Genomic DNA, 19,527 nt, shown 5'->3' with positions numbered 1-19,527 from the left:
ATTCTTGCTGGAGAGTCCCATGGACAGAGGAGCCTGGCAGTCTACAGTTCATAGGATCACAAGAGTCGGACACGACTTAGCACCATCTTTCTTAATTACTAATAATGTTTCAATATTTGGTTCACTGGCTTGACAAATGTGAACTGATGTAAGATGTTAATAAGCGAAACTGGGTGAGGGATGTACAAGAAGTTTGCATTATGATACAATTTTTTTCTTTTTAAATTCAAATTTTTTAACATGTTAAAATCGTGTTTTTTATATTTAACATAAAATTTTCCATCTTAACCATTTCTAAGTAGAAAGTTCAGTAGTGTTAGGTATATTATCACTGTTATTTGCCAAATCTCTAAAACTTTTTCATTCTGCAGTGCTAAAACTCCACACTCATTAAACAACTACTCATGTCCCCCTCCCCCCAGTCCCTGGCAACCACCATTCTGCTTTCTGTTTCTATGGATTTGACTACTCTAAATCCTCGTATAAGTGGAATCATAAACTATTTGTCTTTTTGTTACTGGTTATTTCACTTAGCACAATGTCTCAAAGTCCATTCATGTTGTAGTGTCAGTGGGCTGCTATAATAGAATACCACAGACTGTGGCTTATTCAGCAAGCACTTATTTCTCACGGATCTGAAGCCTAGGATGCCTGAGATGACAGTGCCAGGACAGTCAGGTTCTGGCGAAAGCCCTCTTTCTGGATTGCAGATTTCTTGCCATTTCTTCACACAGTGGAGAGTGAACTCTCAGTTCAGTTCAGTTCAGTCACTCAGTCGTGTCCGACTCTTTGCGACCCCATGAATCACAGCACGCCAGGACTCCCTGTCCATCACCAACACCCAGAGTTCACTCAAACTCATGTCCATCGAGTCGGTGATGCCATCCAGCCATCTCATTCTCTGTCATCCCCTTCTCCTCCTGCCCCCAATCCCTCCCAGCATCAGAGTCTTTTCCAGTGACTCAACTCTTCGCATGAGGTGGCCAAAGTATTGGAGTTTCAGCTTTAGCATCAGTCCTTCCAATGTACACCCAGGACTGATCTCCTTTAGAATGGACTGGTTGGATCTCCTTGCAGTCCAAGGGAATCTCAAGAGTCTTCTCCAGCACCACAGTTCAAAAGCATCAATTCTTCGGCGATCAGCTTTCTTTATAGTCCAACTCTCACATCTATACATGACCACGGGAAAAACCGTAGCCTTGGTTTTTCCTAGACATACCTTGGTTGGCAAAGTAATGTCTCTGCTCTTTAATATGCTATCTAGGTTGCCAACATCTGTTGGATCACAGAAAAAGCAAGAGAATTCCAGAAAAATACCTACTTCTGCTTTATTGACTATGCTAAAGCCTTTGTGTGGATCACAATAAACTGTGGAAAATTCTTAAAGAGATGGGAATACCAGACCACCTTACTTGCCTCCTGAGAAATCTATATGTAGGTCAAGAAACAATAGTTAGAACCGGACATGGAACAACAGACTGGTTCCAAATTGGGAAATTAGTATGCCAAGGCTGTATACTGTCACCCTGCTTATTTAACTTATTTGCAGAGTACACCATGCAAAATGTTGGGCCAAATGAAGCACAAGCTGGAATCAAGATTGCTGGGAGAAATATCAATAACCTCAGATATGCAGATGACACCACCATTATGGTAGTAAGCGAAGAGGAATTCAAAAGACTCTTGATGAAAGTGAAAGAGGAGAATGAAAAAGCTGGCTTAAAACTCAATATTCAGAAATGAAGGTCATGGCATCCGGTCCCATCACTTCATGGTAAATAGATGGGGAAACAATAGAAACAGTGACAGACTTTATTTTCTTAGACTCCAAAATCACTATAGATGGTGACTGCAGCCATGAAATTAAAAGACACTTGCTCCTTGGAAGAAAAGCTATGACAAACCTAGAAAGCATATTACAAAACAGAGACATTATTTTGCTAACAAAGGTCTAGTCAAAGCTATGGCTTTTTACAGTAGTCATGTACAGATGTGAGTGTTGGACCATAAAGAAAACTGAGTGTTGAAGAATTGATGCTTTTTGAATTATGTTGTTGGGGAAGATTCTTGAGAGTCTTTTGGACTGCAAGGAGATCAAACCAGTCAATCCTATAGGAATTGAGTCCTGAATATTCATTGGGAAGACTGATGCTGAAGCTGAAGCTCCAATACTTTGGCCAGCTAATGTGAAGAACTGACTCATTGGAAAAGGCTCTGATGCTGGGAAAGATTGAAGGCAAGTGGAGAAGGGGACAACAGAGGATGAGATGATTGGATGGCATCACCAACTCAATGGACAAGAGTTTGAGCAAGCTCCGCAAGTTGGTGATGGACACAGAAGCCTGGCATGCTGCCCCATCCATGGCGTCACAGAGATGGACATGACTGAACAACTGAACTGAACTGATACCATAGATTAGTATTCTCAATTTTTCAACATTGCATAAGAGAGTTTACCCTTCTTTCCTTAAAGTTTTGTTTATTCTTTTCATCTCTCCTAATTGATGGGTTAAAGTTGATTTCTCCTTGTTGCTTAACTGCATTCATTTGTAATCACGTAAATCTTAAAATTGAGTGTTACATCCTCAGATTATCATTTCAAAAAAATTACAAAAACTTTTTTTCCAATTGTCTTCAGTAGAAATATTTCTTGATGTCAAGCCATAGAACCTTACTATAACTAACTTTAGCAGAAGATAACATACTAGAAGCAAATCAATGAACTGACAGTAGCTAAGGATCAGGTTTTATAAACAGGAGGTGGGAGCTTCTGAGGGTAAGGCCAAAAGAACCATAGGTATGGTCCCTAAAATTGGAGGATTTAATCAGCATATTGTCACACATGCAATGAATAACTTTCAGCTATTCTTTGTATCTTTTATTCAATATTCCAAAGTCCTGAAAGAGAGAGAAGTGTCTAATTGACTAGGTATAAATCACATTCCTGCTCTTTGGCTGCACTAGGGCAAAAGAAAACTGAATCCTTCCGTTTCCACAGGGGCAAGTGAGTTTGGTCTCTCATCGAGTAAACAAATAATGGAGATTTTCTTGTAGAAAGATGGGAGTGCTATTAAAGATAGACTGAGATGCTGAGCTGCCTGAAGATTGACAAATGTCAACTAAATGGGGGCAAAAAAACCCTCAAGCTTAACACCTAATAAATTTTTTCTGTATCTATAATTGATAATTTAACTAATTGATAATTAGTTAAATAATACTAGGTGAGCATACCTTCAGACTGATATTATTGGTATCTTTAATCTGTGCTTGTAAATTTCCTTAACTAAATATTTTAGATATTTTTCATCTTCAGCAAAAGTTAGTATGCAAACACACACATGAATTCATATTTCTGACATGTTATTTCCAATTAAGTATTAAAATTTAAAGTCCCCTATGAATCCAAGAACCTCAAAAATATTACAATGATCCATCCTAATAATACTCCTGAGCAAAGAAACTTCTCTCCTGAAATGAATTCTATAAGCATGTTTGAGATTCATTTAACAAAACAAAACAAATCATTATGACATTACAAAGTTAGATGGTCAAAAAAGACAAACCTATAAATCTTTATGTTTAAAAAGAATGATATGCTTTTTTATGGCTGAGTAATATTCCATTGTATATATGTACCATTATGCAGAATGAAGTAATTCAGAAAAACAAATATCGTAAATTAATGCATCTACATGGAATCTAGAAAAATTGAATTGATGAACCTATTTTCACGGAAGGAAGGAATGGAGATGAAGACTTGTGGACACAGTGGGGGGAAGGAGAGACCGGGATGAATGGAGAAAGTAGCATCAAAATATATACACTATCATATGTAAAATAGATAACTTGTAAGAAGTTGCTATATGACAGAGGGAGCCCAGCTTGGTACTCTTGATAACCTAGAGGGAAAGGATGAGGGGAGGAGAGGGAGGCTCACCAGGGAGGAGATATATGTAAAATCATGACTGATTTGTGTTGTTGAATGGCAGAATCCTGGGCTCAGATGGTAAACAATCTGCCTGCAATGCCAGAGACCCAGGTTTGATCCCTAGGTCTGGGAGATCCCCTGGAGAAGGGAATGGCAACCCACTCCAGTATTCTTGCCAGGAGAATCTCATAGACAGAGTAGCCTGGCAGGCTACAGTCTACGGGGTCACAAAGAGTTGGACAGGACTGAGCGACTAACACACACACAGCAGAAACCAACACAACATTGTAAAGCAATTTTCCTCCAATTAAAAAGTAAATTTAAAAAAATGATGTGACAGTTTTGTAGATTTTTTAGCCTTTTTGAAATACTATAAAATACCTAAGTAGTTTGCCAGAATTATTTACTTTTCAGCCAATGATTTAAACTTCATAAACAGTTTCAAAGATGGTAGAGAAAATGTCTAAGATTCCATTCTACTCCTTATCCTAATCAGCCTCAGTTCAGTTCAGTCACTCAGTCGTGTCTGACTCTTTGCGACCCCATGTATCACAGCAGGCCAGGCCTCCCTGTCCATCACCAAATCCCGGAGTTCACTCAAACTCATGTCCATCGAGTCGGTGATGCCATCCAGCCATCTTATTCTCTGTCGTCCTCTTCTCCTCCTGCCCCCAATCCCTCCTAGCATCAGAGTCTTTTCCAGTGAGTCGACTCATCGCATGAGGTGGCCAAAGTACTGGAGTTTCAGTTTTAGCATCAGTCCTTCCAATGAACACCCAGGATTGATCTCCTCTAGAATCGACTGGTTGGATCTCCTTGTAGTCCAAGGGACTCTCAAGAGTCTTCTCCAGCACCACAGTTCAAAAGCATCAATTCTTTGGTGATCAGCTTTCTTCACAGTCCAACTCTCACGTCCATACGTGACCACGGGAAAAACCATAGCCTTGACTAGACGGACCTTAGTTGGCAAAGTAATGTCTCTGTTTTTTAATATGCTATCTAGGTTGGTCATCACTTTCCTTCCAAGGAGTAAGCGTCTTTTAATTTCATGGCTGCAATCAGCATCCGCAGTGATTTTGGAGCCCCAAAAAATTAAGTCTGACACTGCTTCCACTGTTTCCCGATCTATTTCCCATGAAGTGATTGGACCAGATGCCATGATCTTTGTTTTCTGAATGTTGAGCTTCAAGCCAACCTTTTCACTCTCCTCTTTCACTTTCATCAAGAGGCTTTTGAGTTCCTCTTCACTTTCTGCCATAAGGGTGGTGTCATCTGCATATCTGAGGTTACTGATATTTCTCCCAGAAATCTTGATTCCAGCTTGTGCTTCCTCCAGCCCAGCATTCCTCATGATGTACTCTGCATAGAAGTTAAATAAGCAGGGTGACAATATACAATCTTGATGCACTCCTTTTCCTATTTGGAACCAGTCTGTTGTTCCATGTCCAGTTCTGACTGTTGCTTCCTGACCTGCATACAGGTTTCTCAAGAGGCAGCCTAACCCTTATCAAAATTTATTATAGGTAGCCAAGATGGAAATAACATCTGAGGTGAACATTTTAAATCATCAGGGAAAAAAGTGCAAGATATTATATAATGAAGATGTCCTTGGGCTAATTAAAATAAAGTTAAATATCACAAAAACTACTTTTCAAATCTGAACTTTTGGCAAATGAAGGGGTGAGAAGTCTTGTTATTTTCAGGCAGGAAGGTGGAAAGTAGACAAATGCTCTCCAAATTCCAGACATTTTTCTTGGATCATAAATTGTAACCACCTTACACATTTCATTTGGTCCCAAACTACTTTTGGTTATGGGTATTCCCTGAAACAAAATCCACCCTCCAAGAACAAAAATTCATGACCAAGAAGGATATTGGGTCTATAATTCAACCTTTCCCTGAAACTGTACCTCAATGTATGACTGTAATGGTTATGCTCATGGAAGTTTTCTGCTATACGTGGATTCTATTCTTAACTTATATGTGAAATTTATAATATCGCTTGGTATAAACATTACTCTTCGATAACACTAGTACACCCTTAAAAGATTCTACCCCTCAGAACAAGCTGAGTTATTCTGAGATAAATGACCGTTGAAAACCTCAGTGATTACAACACAGGCATCTACAGATCCAGTCCATGCAATCTTCACTCTGTTGATGAATTTGTGGGGAAGAAAGTGGTCTCACCATCCTATTCTTCTGCCATCTTGTTCCTTCCCCCACAATCTTCACTCTGGACTCCCAGCCTTACAGAATTGTTCCTACTGGGAATATCATTGGTTATCTTTGTAGTGCCAAGGAAAGAGAGCATGATAAAATAAATCTCTGTCCAGAGGTGATATCAGCAAGGCAAGTCACCTCGCGTTACCTGAGTTCAAGGTAAGGTAAGGTATCATCATCATCAGGATGGTGATACAGTAACCTTATTCAGGAAGGGGCAATGAAATGTTGGGAAACAATTTCCCAGAAATATGTTCCTATTCTTTAAGAGTTGTCAAAATTACATGTTTGAGTCTGAAAAGTTAAGGACAAGACTCTCAAAATATTTGCCACTTTGGGGGACATCTTGGATGCTCCAGTAGTCACACTCTGCTCTCTTTCAATCTTCAATTGAACATCTTTCTAGCATCTAATATTAACTGGTAATGCTCTGTTAACATCCATAATGAAATAAGTGGCATTAGTTTATAATTAAACATTGGAGGTCCCCTGAAGCCAACACTAGACCAGCTATACAACTTTTCATCTTCAGAGAAGGAGGAGTGTCCTTTTCAGGGTGGAGACTATAGACTACTCTTTCTGTTACTCTGCCTCTTACAGTAAACCTAAAGCAAACAATCTAGATGTACTGGGAATCAACCTACTGTGTGGAGGATTGCAGCCTCTCTTCCTCTCTTGCCCAGAAAACTTGCCTACCTGCTATTAGTGCTTGAAACTTTTTGATAGTTTTAAATTTTGAGATGTACCTGCTTAAACCTATATCATATGTTGGTATGGCAAACTTCTAGAATTTTTCTATTTTTAACTCATTGATATACAAAAACTTCACCATAAAGATACTTGGCTATTAGGATATTTGAAGTTTGTGAATCAGTGAACACAGTTTTGTAGGGCTTCCCAGATGGCTCAGTGGTAAAGAATCCAGATGCAATGCAGGAGATGAGGATTCAATCCCTGGGTCAGGAAAATCGCCTGAAAGAGGAAATGACAACTCACTCCAGTATACTTGCCTGGAAAATGCTATGGACAGAGGAGTTTGGTGGGCTGCAGTCCACAGGGTCACAAAGAGTCACACACGACTAAGCGACTGAGCACACACGCATATTCTGTAGATGCCCAATGATTAAAACTAAAATAAGGCCTCTCATAAACTAGAGATTGCTAGCTAAAGTCATGTAAGAAACATACAGATGTGACACTGCATAATAACGCTAAGGAACTACCTGATAGAAGCCATCTATTAACTACATGGCATTTATTTTGTTGTTTACTTTCAGTTCCATACTTAAAAATGACAAGAGGGTGCCTTCAAAAATATCTGCATTAAATTTGATAAAACTGATATAAGTACACTAACAAGTTAATTTGTTTGATGAATAAATTAAATAACCAAAGAATTCACAAAAGGAAACTATTAATGAAAAACTTTTTACATGATGTTTTACTTCATCCATAATCAACAAAATATAAACTATTTTTTCCTTCTAATTGGCATAGAATTTTTTAAAAAATTGTGAACGAGTCATTCAAAATAGGTGATATGTATCTTTTGTATACAACTAAAAAAGTATAATTTCAGTGTGAATATCTTCAATATAATCTATGCAGCATTCTTGTCAAAAATTATTAACCTGAATATAGCCATGAGAAATATTTCTTTTTAATCCATTTTATGGAAAAGTCTACAAGACAATTGGCTTGAGGTGTTAAAAAATACAAAGGTCAATGTTGTTGTTTAGTTGCTAAGTCTTGTCCAACTCTTTTGCAATCCCATGGACTGTAGCCCACCAGGCTCCTCTGTCCATGGGATTTCCCAGGCAAGAATACCTGAGTGGGTTGTCATTTCCTTCTCCAAGGGGTGTTCTCCACCCAGGGATTGAATCCACATTTCCTGCATTGTAGGCAGTTTCTTTACCACTGAGCAACCTGGGAAGCCCCCACAAAGGTCATTATAAAGAGAAAAAAAAATAGTGGGAGTAGGAATATTCTAGATTGAAGGAGATTATTTAAATAGGAGACTAAACAGTCTTCTATAATCTAATGATAACTATATGCAGTGTGTAATCCTTGACTGGCCCCTGGATTGAAAGGGAGGAAAGAAGGAAGGGGAGGGAGGAGGTCAGTAAAGAGGAGGCAGGAAAGGACAAAGGAAAGCTACAGAGCTATATAAAAGGCATTTGGGAAACAACTGAGGACATCTGGACATGGACTACATTTTAGAAGCTGTTATTATACTGTTAAATTCTTGAGAAAATAGTATTGAGATTTTGTAGGAGAGCATCCTTGCTTTTGGGAAACACACAATAAGACACTGAAGAAGAAGATATGATGTCTGAGACTTTCAAAGGGTTCAGCAACAAAGAACAAAGAAAATTCAACACTAGGCATTAATCACAATATCATCTATAATAATAACAATTATAGTCTAAATATTCACAGTTTAAATGTCTATATAATGAGGTTATATATTTTAAAATACGTTTTTAACTAGTTTTTCCTCATGGACTATATATTATTTAAGGGGCGCTTTTCCGAAAGGTTGCTTTTCTTCAAATGATATAATTTTTAATGTGACTTCTTTGAAATATAAGGTGTACCAAAGAATCACCAAATTTAATGCAAAGACTATTAAGGATTTTTTTTTAAAAAACTAGTGAGATGGTTGGATGGCATCACCGACTCAATGGACATGAGTTTGCGCAAGCTCCAGGAGTTAGTGATGGACAGGGAAGCCTGGCATGCTGCAGTCCATGGGGTCACAAAGAGTTGAACACAATTGAGCAACTGAACTGAACTGAGTAAGTTTCTGAAGTAGCATTCTAGTTTCTCACTGATCAATTCCTTCATATTGAAGGATTCCATGCAAACAAACCCACTGGCAAAAATGTCATAAAGAAACACGCTATAGTTTCAAACTTTGTTCCCTGTTGTCAAAACAAGGACCTGGTAGGAAAGAAAAAGGAGACAGTGGCCAGTCAGGTATGTACTACGTAGTTTAAGAAGGCTGAAAAAGTAGATTTTTAAGACACTTTCAGATATTCTGGAATAGGTTAGATAATAAGCATTATCAGGTAACACCTTATTAGCAAAATGCAAGAAATATTCAAGAAGAATAATCATGAGGAAGGAAAAACAAAGTGCTGAAGCATAAAAAGTCATAAAGACAATCTTTTCCTACTACCCTTTTTCTAGGATCAGTCCTGGCACCCACATAAAACGCTCTCTCTAGATTCCTTTCCATTGTACCCTGAACAATAATCTTATGTCATCTCTGACATATAAGCATAGGTTACTGATTTGTTCTATCTCCCTCTTGCCAAACAGCAGGAGGAGTAGAGAGACTAGAATTGCAATGTCTTAGGTCTACCAATGCGACCACTTGGGAAGGCAATTTTCCTGTGGAACCTGTCTTCTCTGACTGAAACCTATTCAGTAAGCCTGTTCATTCCTGACCTCCTGCCCCCTTGACACTGATCTGTCCTAAAGGGGATGCCAATATATCGTCTGTCAAATTTATATTAGAAAGCCAGAGCCTAAGGTCCCTATTTCTATATTGCACACAATGCTTTATGTCAAACTTTGATAAACATGAAATCACATTTCAAAGGTTAAAAAACAAGTGTCAGTCAGTCAAAAATAGTTGATCACTGTGAGTGTCTCACTGGTTGACCTTGAACTCTTTCATGACTCTGAGGTCAATGGTATGTCATTAGAAGAGGAATTTCTTATAGATTTATGATAAGCTCACTTCTTTGACTATGATCTTGACATTAGAAACCATTTTAAGTTGTCCATCTTCAAACACCTACCTAGTGAATGAAAGCATAAAGCTATAAAGGGATTGATCATGCTTTCAATTGTGCAATGAACTATTTTCATGCTATGAAATAGATGTTAATAGGAGTTAATACAGGCATATCTATGAGACAAAGAATCCTAAGATTTCAACAAAATCTAAGACTCAATAAAAAGGGACAAGGTAGAAGAAAAATAAAACAAAGAAATGTTCAGTATTTACCACATTCCATTTCCACTTCTATTTTAATTATATATGATAGAAGAAAGTTAGCAGGTAGATTATGACAGTAACTTCACAGGTCTGAAAGACTTATGAAATTCACTTTCATTATATTATGGCTAGAGAAAAAAATTTAAATATTACTCTTAGATTTCTAATATGCCACACAAATATATTAATTAATGATATCAAAAGACTGTCAGAGTCCATTTTTAATATGAAATACTAAGGGATTAAATATAACCCAAGACAGGCTTACTCCATTTAAATAATAGAAAGTGTCATGTACATTTCTTAATTACTCACAAAATGTGGTTCTTTCCTAGAAATAATGTTTTGTTGGTTAGTCTTTATTTTTTTGGCTGGTTTTGACTACCTGAAAAATACAAAGAGAAGAAAGGAGTTAATTTGCATCTCTCTTCACTTTCTCCAAATATCAAAATTATGAGCAATCAGAGTTTATGAGCAAACTGAATTGCACATATCTGTTGCAGACATAATCACAGATGATTATAACAAACATACTTTTATTTTTTTCATTGTTTGAATATTAAAAGTTAGCTTATTACCATCCTTCCAGAAATGCTTAATGGAAATAAAATATATCTCATAACTTCTTAACTATGATTTTAGAGAAAGTGATAACCACTTGAGTGTTCTGCAGAAATACAAGGACATAAATATAGGTTGCTGTCCCTAAATATGAGCTAAGCTGTGGGTTTCAAATGTTTTCAATCATATGATATTCTGTACTGTGTCTTTAATATCAGATGAAACATGACAAAAATAATGATGGGTAGCTTTATAAATATTTAGCAAACACAATTCTTTTGAGTTTTCAACTCTGATAATCAAGTTCATCATATTTTAGTCTATGTGCATTTCCTTACTGTCATTTGCTCAGACTTAAGTAAAGATGGTCACTAAGGGGAAGACAGCCCATAAACCCTATACTTGGTAACTTTAGACTCACATCTACTTGCAGGAGATATACATGACAGATCTATTGTTCTGTATTAGCAGGACATTGTCCCAGTATATGAACACATGCAAACTACTCAGGAAGGCCTTTGAATATTTAAGGCAAGACACTAGTGGCTCATCCCAGTGGGAACCGAAGAAAAGGGGAACCTGATTAAATTTAATGTCATTGTCACTTTTTTTTCATTGCGAAGAATTATATAGGTAGCCATAGCTACCACACTGTTCAGACAGCATGACCACAATATTCCCCTCAGAGGTTGGCGTCAAGGACTGAATTATTCACTCAAAGAATGTGATTCATTGCTGGATGTGGTTCTTAACAAGATTAAAAGAGTCATCAGTATATAAAATTCACATACATATTCTAATGGCAAAAGTAAAACCACTACAACCTTTTGATCACTGATTAGGTTTTATAAGAATAATCTGTTAAAAATTATATATTTTTAGTATAGTTTGGACTGTGAATCCAGGTCTTTATCTCTTTAATTTAAAAATCACTTTGAAGTTAAAAAGTTTTCATATGAATTGTTGAAGGAGTTTAGAACAACACCTCTTCTTATTCCTATTCCTTTTTAAAGGGAAGCTACTTTTAATTATGCTAGTCTATGGTATGTACATCCCTGAGTAAAACCTGTTAATTCACAAAAGATTTTCAGCACCAGCAAATAAGCATTATAATAACCTAGCAATGTTTATCATATACACTGTCCTAAATTTATAATTTTCCTTGTCCCAGGTAAATATTTTCAAATGTCTATAGTCATTTCTATATACATATTTCACCTAAAGTCAAATAAATATATTTTTTAAAATAAGATAGTTGAAAATTTAAATCTCAGTTTTCACTTACTCATCTAATCAAATAATACCTCTCACAGAAGAAAACATGCTATTATTTAGCAATGTATGTTAAATTTCTGATCTTTTTTTACTAATATCAAGCCCTGCTCTTTAAAAGGCTATATAAAAGTAAACAAAAGCTGCTGCATAAGGTAGTCCTCCAAGGAAGTAATTGGTGGCTTTTGATAAACTCAGGGGACCAGTAAGTAACAAGCTTTCCGTTGCAGAATGTCAGTTCATCAGTTCAAACTCAGTCCATACAGGCCTGACTGAAAGCCATGCCACCTGAGTGTCACTCACTGGAGTTTATAAAATGAACTGGAGGCAAACTCAGTCTGATTAATGGTGGACACAAGTCTACAACCCAGCACCCACCATCATAACTGGCTCCCTCGTTTGAAGTCTCAGGAGACTGAATGGGCAATGGAATTTGAACTACCAACTCACTCTGGTCTCACCAGGGAAGGACGAAGGCTCCCTGATGGGGCTACTTGGCGAAGCTAGTAATGATGCTATTGTGTCCTAGACCTGTCCTATAGATAAATAGAGAGCTTTCCTCTGTACAAGGACACACTTGAGGACCTTTAAAACACCAAGTAATTCATTCTGCCTACACGAGGTTAAAGAGATGGTCTTTTACGATTACTTTCAAAATAAAAATGTAAATGAGCTTCTTTGTTTCAGTCTACTTGGTAACAATATTGTGAGAGAATATTAATTGTATTGCAAAGAACAACTTGTACTCTTAAGTAAAATCTAATATTATTTTCCAGTAAAATTTTATTTACTGAAAAAAATTACATCTAGAGTTTTCTTAAATACAATATTATTCCACCACATGAAAACATACTAATGTCAAATTCAGAGACCATAATTCTTTTCTATTTAAAAAAAAAATTGTATGTAGATTCTATGTATTGATTATTTAAATTAGATGCCCACAGAGATACCACTTTATTGAGAATTGGGTTGATTACCATGGAATTTGTGAGAAGACAACTGTAAGCAGAGGAAGCTTTGGAGATGCAACTTTCCCCCTGAAATACCAAGGGATATTTTCCTCGGTGTAATGTTAAACAATGTGCTTTGAACAATAAACTGACAATGCCTTTCCTGAGGCTTGTGGTGTGGTCACGGTGTTGATCTCGTCTTTTCTTCTTAATGTGCTCCCATACCAGAGACACTACAATGGTCATTCACAAAAACTACAGTACGGAGAAGTTTAAGATGCTTCTTCTGTAATGTTTCTTTCTTCTATCTGCAGCTGGGGGGTTACAGCTGGTGTCCTGTTTTTTTTTTTTTTTTTGGTTACCTGAATGGATTTCCGCTTCTTAACTGTACCGGCTTGCCATTCATTATGATGATAGGTTCAATCAGAATATTTTAGTGTCCTTTGGTTTCTGAGTTACCTCTCATTCTTTAAACAGTTTTAAAACAAGTTTTGCTAATGTTGAACATTTTATTATTTAATCCCATCAGTTCTATTCTTTTATAATTATCTGAAACTCTCATAAAATGACTAATAGCTGTAAATAAAAATGAGGGGAAAATTTTAACTGAAATCTGGATGTAGGAGATTTTTTTCTTTTAAAAGGCTATCAACAGAAAAGAGGTTATTATAATTGAAATTTCAGTTTCTGTTGAATTACAGCTTATTGATATTACATCTGTAAATGTAAGAAAAATGAGGCACCAAATAATTAAAAGTAGGTTTACTGCTTCTTAATCTAATATTTTCTCTAGGACCAATGAGTGAAAAGACTCAATACAAGTTTACTACCAGCACTGCCCAAAACCAGATATTAAAATACCACAAACTTGAGTTCTTTTAATGACACTGTGATCTGCATGCTTGCAACAACAACAGCAAATATTGATGATGCCCTTACTATGTACAAGGCACCATACATACTACTTTACATTATCATATTAAATTAATTCTCACATTAACAAATCTATGAGGTATGAACAAGTATGTCCATTACATAAACAAGGAAACTGGTGATTAAAGAGGCTAAGTAAATTGCCTAAGGTCTGCAGTGATCTAAATCTATTTGAACTCACACGGCTTGAGTTTAAAACTCTTTCTTAAATGCTGCATTATACAGTCTCACCACATTCATGTCACAATTGGATATTCATCAGCTGTGGATTTTTTTATATACTACTATTCAAATATTATCCTTCAGGAGATATATCCCCTGGAATTCCTTAATATTATATTTGATTTGTTTTTGTTGACAAACAGTACTTAGCAGATATGTGACCTTGAGTATGTCATTTTATCTCTATGAGTCTCAACTCTCTCACCTCAAAAATAAGGTAAGTGAACTAATGTGTTTGCTAAGTCACTTCAGTATGTCCAACTCTTCATTAACTCCATGGACTATAGCCAGCCAGGCTCCTCTGTCCATGGGATTCTCCAGCAAAACTTCTGGAGCGGGTTGGCATGCCTTCCACTACAGGGATCTTCCCAATCCAGGGATTGCACCCATCTTTTATAGCTCCTTCATTGGCAGGCAGGTTCTTTACCAGTAGAACCACCTGGGAAGACCAAGTGAATTAGACAGGTCTCTAAAAGTCAGTATCATTAGCTTTTGCTGCATAACAAATTATGCCAAAACTTAATGCTTAAACAAAAACTAACCATGTCTTAGCACATGATTTTGAGAGTGAGAAATCTGGGTTGGGCTCAGATGGTGGTTCTTCTGCTGGACTGGGCTGGGTTCAGTCATGTATCCAGGCTAAGCAACAATCTCAGTTTTCCTGGGAATGAGGAGGTTCCTAGACCATGGAATTTTCAGTGCTAAAATTCAGAAAGTTCCAGGCAAACCAGGTTGCATCCTATATGTATCTGTGGTCAGCTGGCATTCAAGATTTGACTCACACATGTGGAGACCGACTGGTTATCAATAGATGCCACAAGGTAAGTGAGCCACAGATCTGATCATCCTGCCAGGTTCATTTACATTATGGTGGGTATAGGATTCTCATGAGCAGCAGGAGAAGCAAGTCCCAGTGAGAAAAGTCCCTATTTGTATTACATTTGCTACTCTCCCATGGTTCAAGGCAAGTCATATGGCTCAGATTCAAGGTTCAGAGTACTGTTACAAGCTTACTGGTTATTAGCAGGATGCAGTTCCTTGCAAGTGTGAAATTAAAGTCCTGCTTTCTTGCTGGCTGTTATCTGGCATCAGTCTGAGCTCCTAGAAGCATTCCACAATTGCCTGACATATTCTCCTCTCCACAATGTGGCCCTGTGCTTCTTCAAGGCCAGAAGGAAAATTTTTCCACCACTTTTAGGAGCTCACCTGATTAGGTCAGACTCATCTCAAATAATCTTTTGATCAACTTAAACTCAATTGACTAGGAACCTTAATTATACCTGCAAATCTTAATTACTTATGCAAAATGAACATAGTCACAGGAGTGCTATCCTATCAGAGTCCCAAATTCTGCTCACATACAGGGGAAGGGATTACTCTGAATATGTATATCCAGGGGTGAACACCCCTGAGAAATCTAGATCTTAAGATATCTCTTAAGATATATCTTAAGATCTAGATTTCTGACTACCAAATACAGGAAAGACTAGTTTGGAGAAGTATAAACCTCTATATTAATATTGAACATGTCCTGTGCGTTGAACCCCCAAAGAAATATCTTTATCAGGTTGTACCATTTCTATTCTTTTGTTGTGTCATTAATTTGCCTTAAATGAAAAATTACCTAAGACACAGGGTTTTTGTGTTTTGTAGGAATAATGAAATTATTTTCCAAACTAAACTCTATAGTCCCTTTAAGGAGCTCCATGTGAGAAATTTATTTTAAAGCTTGCTAGGAGATATTTTTATTTCCTTGAAGAAGTTAAAAAAATTTTCTCTTACTCTAGAAATACATGATTATTCTAGAAATATATAATTGATTTTATCTGTCTTTTCTTTTGACTGTCATGAACTTATAGCCAGATTTAAATGAGCCTTTGTTCTTTGTATACAGTGGATGGAGAGTCCTCTCCATTTTTAAATTTGAATTAATATTTTTCTAGTTGGGTTGTAATTAAATATTATAATGTTATAACATTAATTATTTTGGAGTTTTCATGAGCAGCTGATATTCACAATGGAGTTTTATTAATTTGTTTAAATATTCAGGATTACGAGAACAACATCTGTTCTTGCAGTCAAAATATGGTCTAAAAATACATCCAAAAATTTGGCATAAAAAATGCACTTGCTTTACTTTTTAGTTAAGAGTCACAGTATCATGCTTAACTCAAAGTCTAGGCAACACAGTGAAGGGAGAGAGTATGAGCTTTCGAGTCATCCAAGCCTAGGCTTGAAACAGGCTCTGCTACTTGTTATCTGAACAATCTCATGCAAATTATACACTGAACTGGGTCCTTGGCTTTCTCATCTATAAAGAAAATGGATATTCTACTTCAGAATTATTTTGAGGGCCAAAATGAGGCAAAAATGTAAAGTATCTATCCTATTGACTGGCATTCATTCTGTGTGACAAGCACTGCCCTGGGCCCAGGGACCCAGCAGTAAAGAAAACAGAAAGACATCTACCTTCTCTCTTGGACCACATGCTCTAGCAGAACACAATCACACAAATTACTACATAATTATAATTTGATAAATGATAAAAGAATGTAACATGAGTATTTAATGTATTCATAATAAACCATTATGCATATATACATATATATGCAGTTACAAACACCCATATATAAATATAACTACATACATATTTCTATCAAACAGTCAATCTGACAAATCTGGAACCAGAACTTGGGACTTTTCTCACTGAAAATCTTTTAAATGTGTACTTAATTTTATTGATTCATTATTTGTGGCTGAGCTGGGCCTTCATTGCTGCCCATGAGCTTGCTCGCTAGTTTAAGCAAGGAGCTAGTCTCTAGTTTCAGTACACAGGTTTCTCATTGCAGTGACTTCTCCTATTGCAGAGCACAGGCTTTAGGCATATGGACTCAGTAGTTGTAGCTGATGGACTTAGTTGCCTGTGGAATCTTCCTGGACTAGGGATCAAACCCGTGTTCCCTACATTGTCAGGTAGATTCTTAAGAAATAATTTCAGTTTCTGTGTGACATATCTCTTGTTTAAATTGTTCATATGCATGTATTACTTTTATAATATGTAATAAATTCTTAAAATAAAATTTACTTTCATTATTAATCCTTCAGTTCAGTTCAGTCACTCAGTCGTGTCCGACTCTTTGTGACCCCATGAATCACAGCACGCCAGGCCTCCCTGTCCATCACCAAATCCCGGAGTTCACTCAAACTCATGTCCATTGAGTCGGTGATGCCATCCAGCCATCTCATTCTCTGTCGTCCCCTTCTCCTCCCGCCCCCAATCTTTCCCAGCATCAGAGCCTTCTCCGGTGAGTCAACTCTTCGCATGAGGTGGCCAAAGTATTGCAGTTTCAGCTTTAGCATCAGTCCCTCTAGTGAACACCCAGGACTGATCTCCTTTAGAATGGACTGGTTGGATCTCCTTGCAGTCCAAGGGACTCTCAAGAGTCTTCTCCAACACCACAGTTCAAAAGCATCAATTCTTCGGCACTCAGCTTTCTTCACAGTCCAACTCTCACATCCGTACATGACCACTGGAAAAACCATAGCCTTAACTAGACGGACCTTTGTTGGCAAAGTAATGTCTCTGCTCTTTAATATGCTATCTGCTGCTGCTGCTAAGTCACTTCAGTCGTGTCTGACTCTGTGTGACCCCATAGATGGAAGCCCATCAGGCTCCCCCTTCCCTGGGATTCTCCAGGCAAGAACACTGGAGTGGGTTGCCATTTCCTTCTGCAATGTGTGAAAATGAAAAGTGAAAGTGAAGTCGCTCAGTCGTGTCCAACCGTTAGCGACCCCAGGGACTGCAGCCTGGTAATAACTTTCCTTCCAAGGAGTAAGCGCCTTTTAATTTCATGGCTGCAAGCAGCATTTGCAGTGATTTTGGAGCCCAAAAAAATAAAGTCTGACACTGTTTCCACTGTTTCTCCATCTATTTGCCATGAAGTGATGGGACCAGATGCCATGATCTTAGTTTTCTGAATGTTGAGCTTTAAGCCAACTTTTTCACTCTCCTCTTTCACTTTCATCAAGAGGCTTTTTAGTTCCTCTTCCTTTTCTGCCATAAGGATGGTGTCATCTGCATATCTGAGGTTATTGATATTTCTCCCAGCAATCTTGATTCCAGCTTGTGCTTCCTCCAGCCCAGCGTTCCTCATGATGTACTCTGCATAGAAGTTAAATAAGCAGGGTGACAATATACAGCCTTGACGTACTCCTTTACCTATTTGGAACCAGTCTGTTTTTCCATTAATCCTTCAGTTCAGTTCAGTTCAGTTGTTCAGTCGTGTCTGACTCTCTGCTACCCCATGAATCACAGCACACCAGGCCTCCCTGTCCATTACCAACTCCCGGAGTTCACTCAAACTCATGTCCATTGATCAGTGATGCCATCCAGCCATCTCATTCTCTGTCGTCCCCTTCTCCTCCCGCTCCCAATCCTTCCCAGCATCAGGGTCTTTTCCAGTGAGTCAACTCGTCGCATGAGGTGGCCAAAGTATTGGAGTTTCTTACAACTATATAAATATAGAAAGATAGTATCTGTAATATGCACAAAAGATAATGCTGTCAAATGAAATTTTTTTTCAATTTTCATCACTAATGAAGGATAAAGAAGAACAATAATATAAGAAATGAGGGTCAGTTTTTTTCGCGTTCACGTGTCCGGAGGGGCTGACAGCAGGTCTCTCCTTTGCCTGCGGCGTGAGAGCAGAGTACGAACTGCGGCAACCAGAGTCATGGCAGGACAGGCATTTAGAAAGTTTCTTCCCCTCTTTGATCGAGTATTAGTTGAAAGAAGTGCAGGCGAAACTGTAACCAAAGGAGGCATTATGCTTCCAGAAAAATCACAAGGAAAAGTATTGCAAGCAAAGGTGATAGTTGTTGGATCAGGCTCTAAAGGAAAGGGTGGAGAGATTCAATCAGCTGGTGTGAAAGTTGGGGATAAAGTTCTTCTCCCAGAATATGGAGGCACCAAAGTAGTTCTAGACGACAAGGATTATTTCTTATTCAGAGATGGTGACATTCTTGGGAAATATGTCGACTGAAATAAGTCACTATTGAAATGGCATCACGTGAAGCCGCCCATTCCACTGAAGTTCTGAAATCTTTCATCATGTAAATAATTTCCATGTTTCTCTTTTATAATAAACTAACGGCTTCCCTGGTGGCTCAGAGGTTAAAGCGTCTGCCTCCAATGCGGGAGACCCGGGTTCAATCCCTGGGTCGGGAAGATCCCCTGGAGGAGGAAATGGTAACCCACTCCAGTATTCTTGCCTGGAGAATCCCATGGACGGAGAAGCCTGGTAGGCTACAGTCCACGGGGTCGCAAAGAGTCGGACACGACTGAGCTACTGAATGGAATGGAATGGAACAATATCCAAGCTAATGACATCCAGTGTCTAAATTTAATTTCACTGTACTGGTATAAA

General features: G+C 37.8%; 1 protein-coding gene across 1 annotated transcript; it reads left to right on the top strand.

Moving 5' to 3' along the window:
- The first annotated feature begins 18,764 nt into the window (after positions 1-18,764).
- Positions 18,765-19,247, top strand: LOC129562073 (10 kDa heat shock protein, mitochondrial). The gene has a single exon (XM_055435023.2). It carries the CDS (start codon positions 18,835-18,837, stop codon positions 19,141-19,143), a length of 309 nt encoding a protein of 102 aa, XP_055290998.2. The 5' UTR covers positions 18,765-18,834; the 3' UTR covers positions 19,144-19,247.
- Positions 19,248-19,527: the final 280 nt, after the last annotated feature.

Source organism: Moschus berezovskii, chromosome 5 (genome assembly GCF_049115385.1).
Source record: "Moschus berezovskii isolate FMDL1 chromosome 5, NW_MosBer_1.0, whole genome shotgun sequence".
NCBI lineage: Eukaryota > Metazoa > Chordata > Mammalia > Artiodactyla > Moschidae > Moschus > Moschus berezovskii.
Note: the sequence above shows the minus strand (reverse complement) of the source record. Positions and strands in the feature narration are given on the sequence as shown.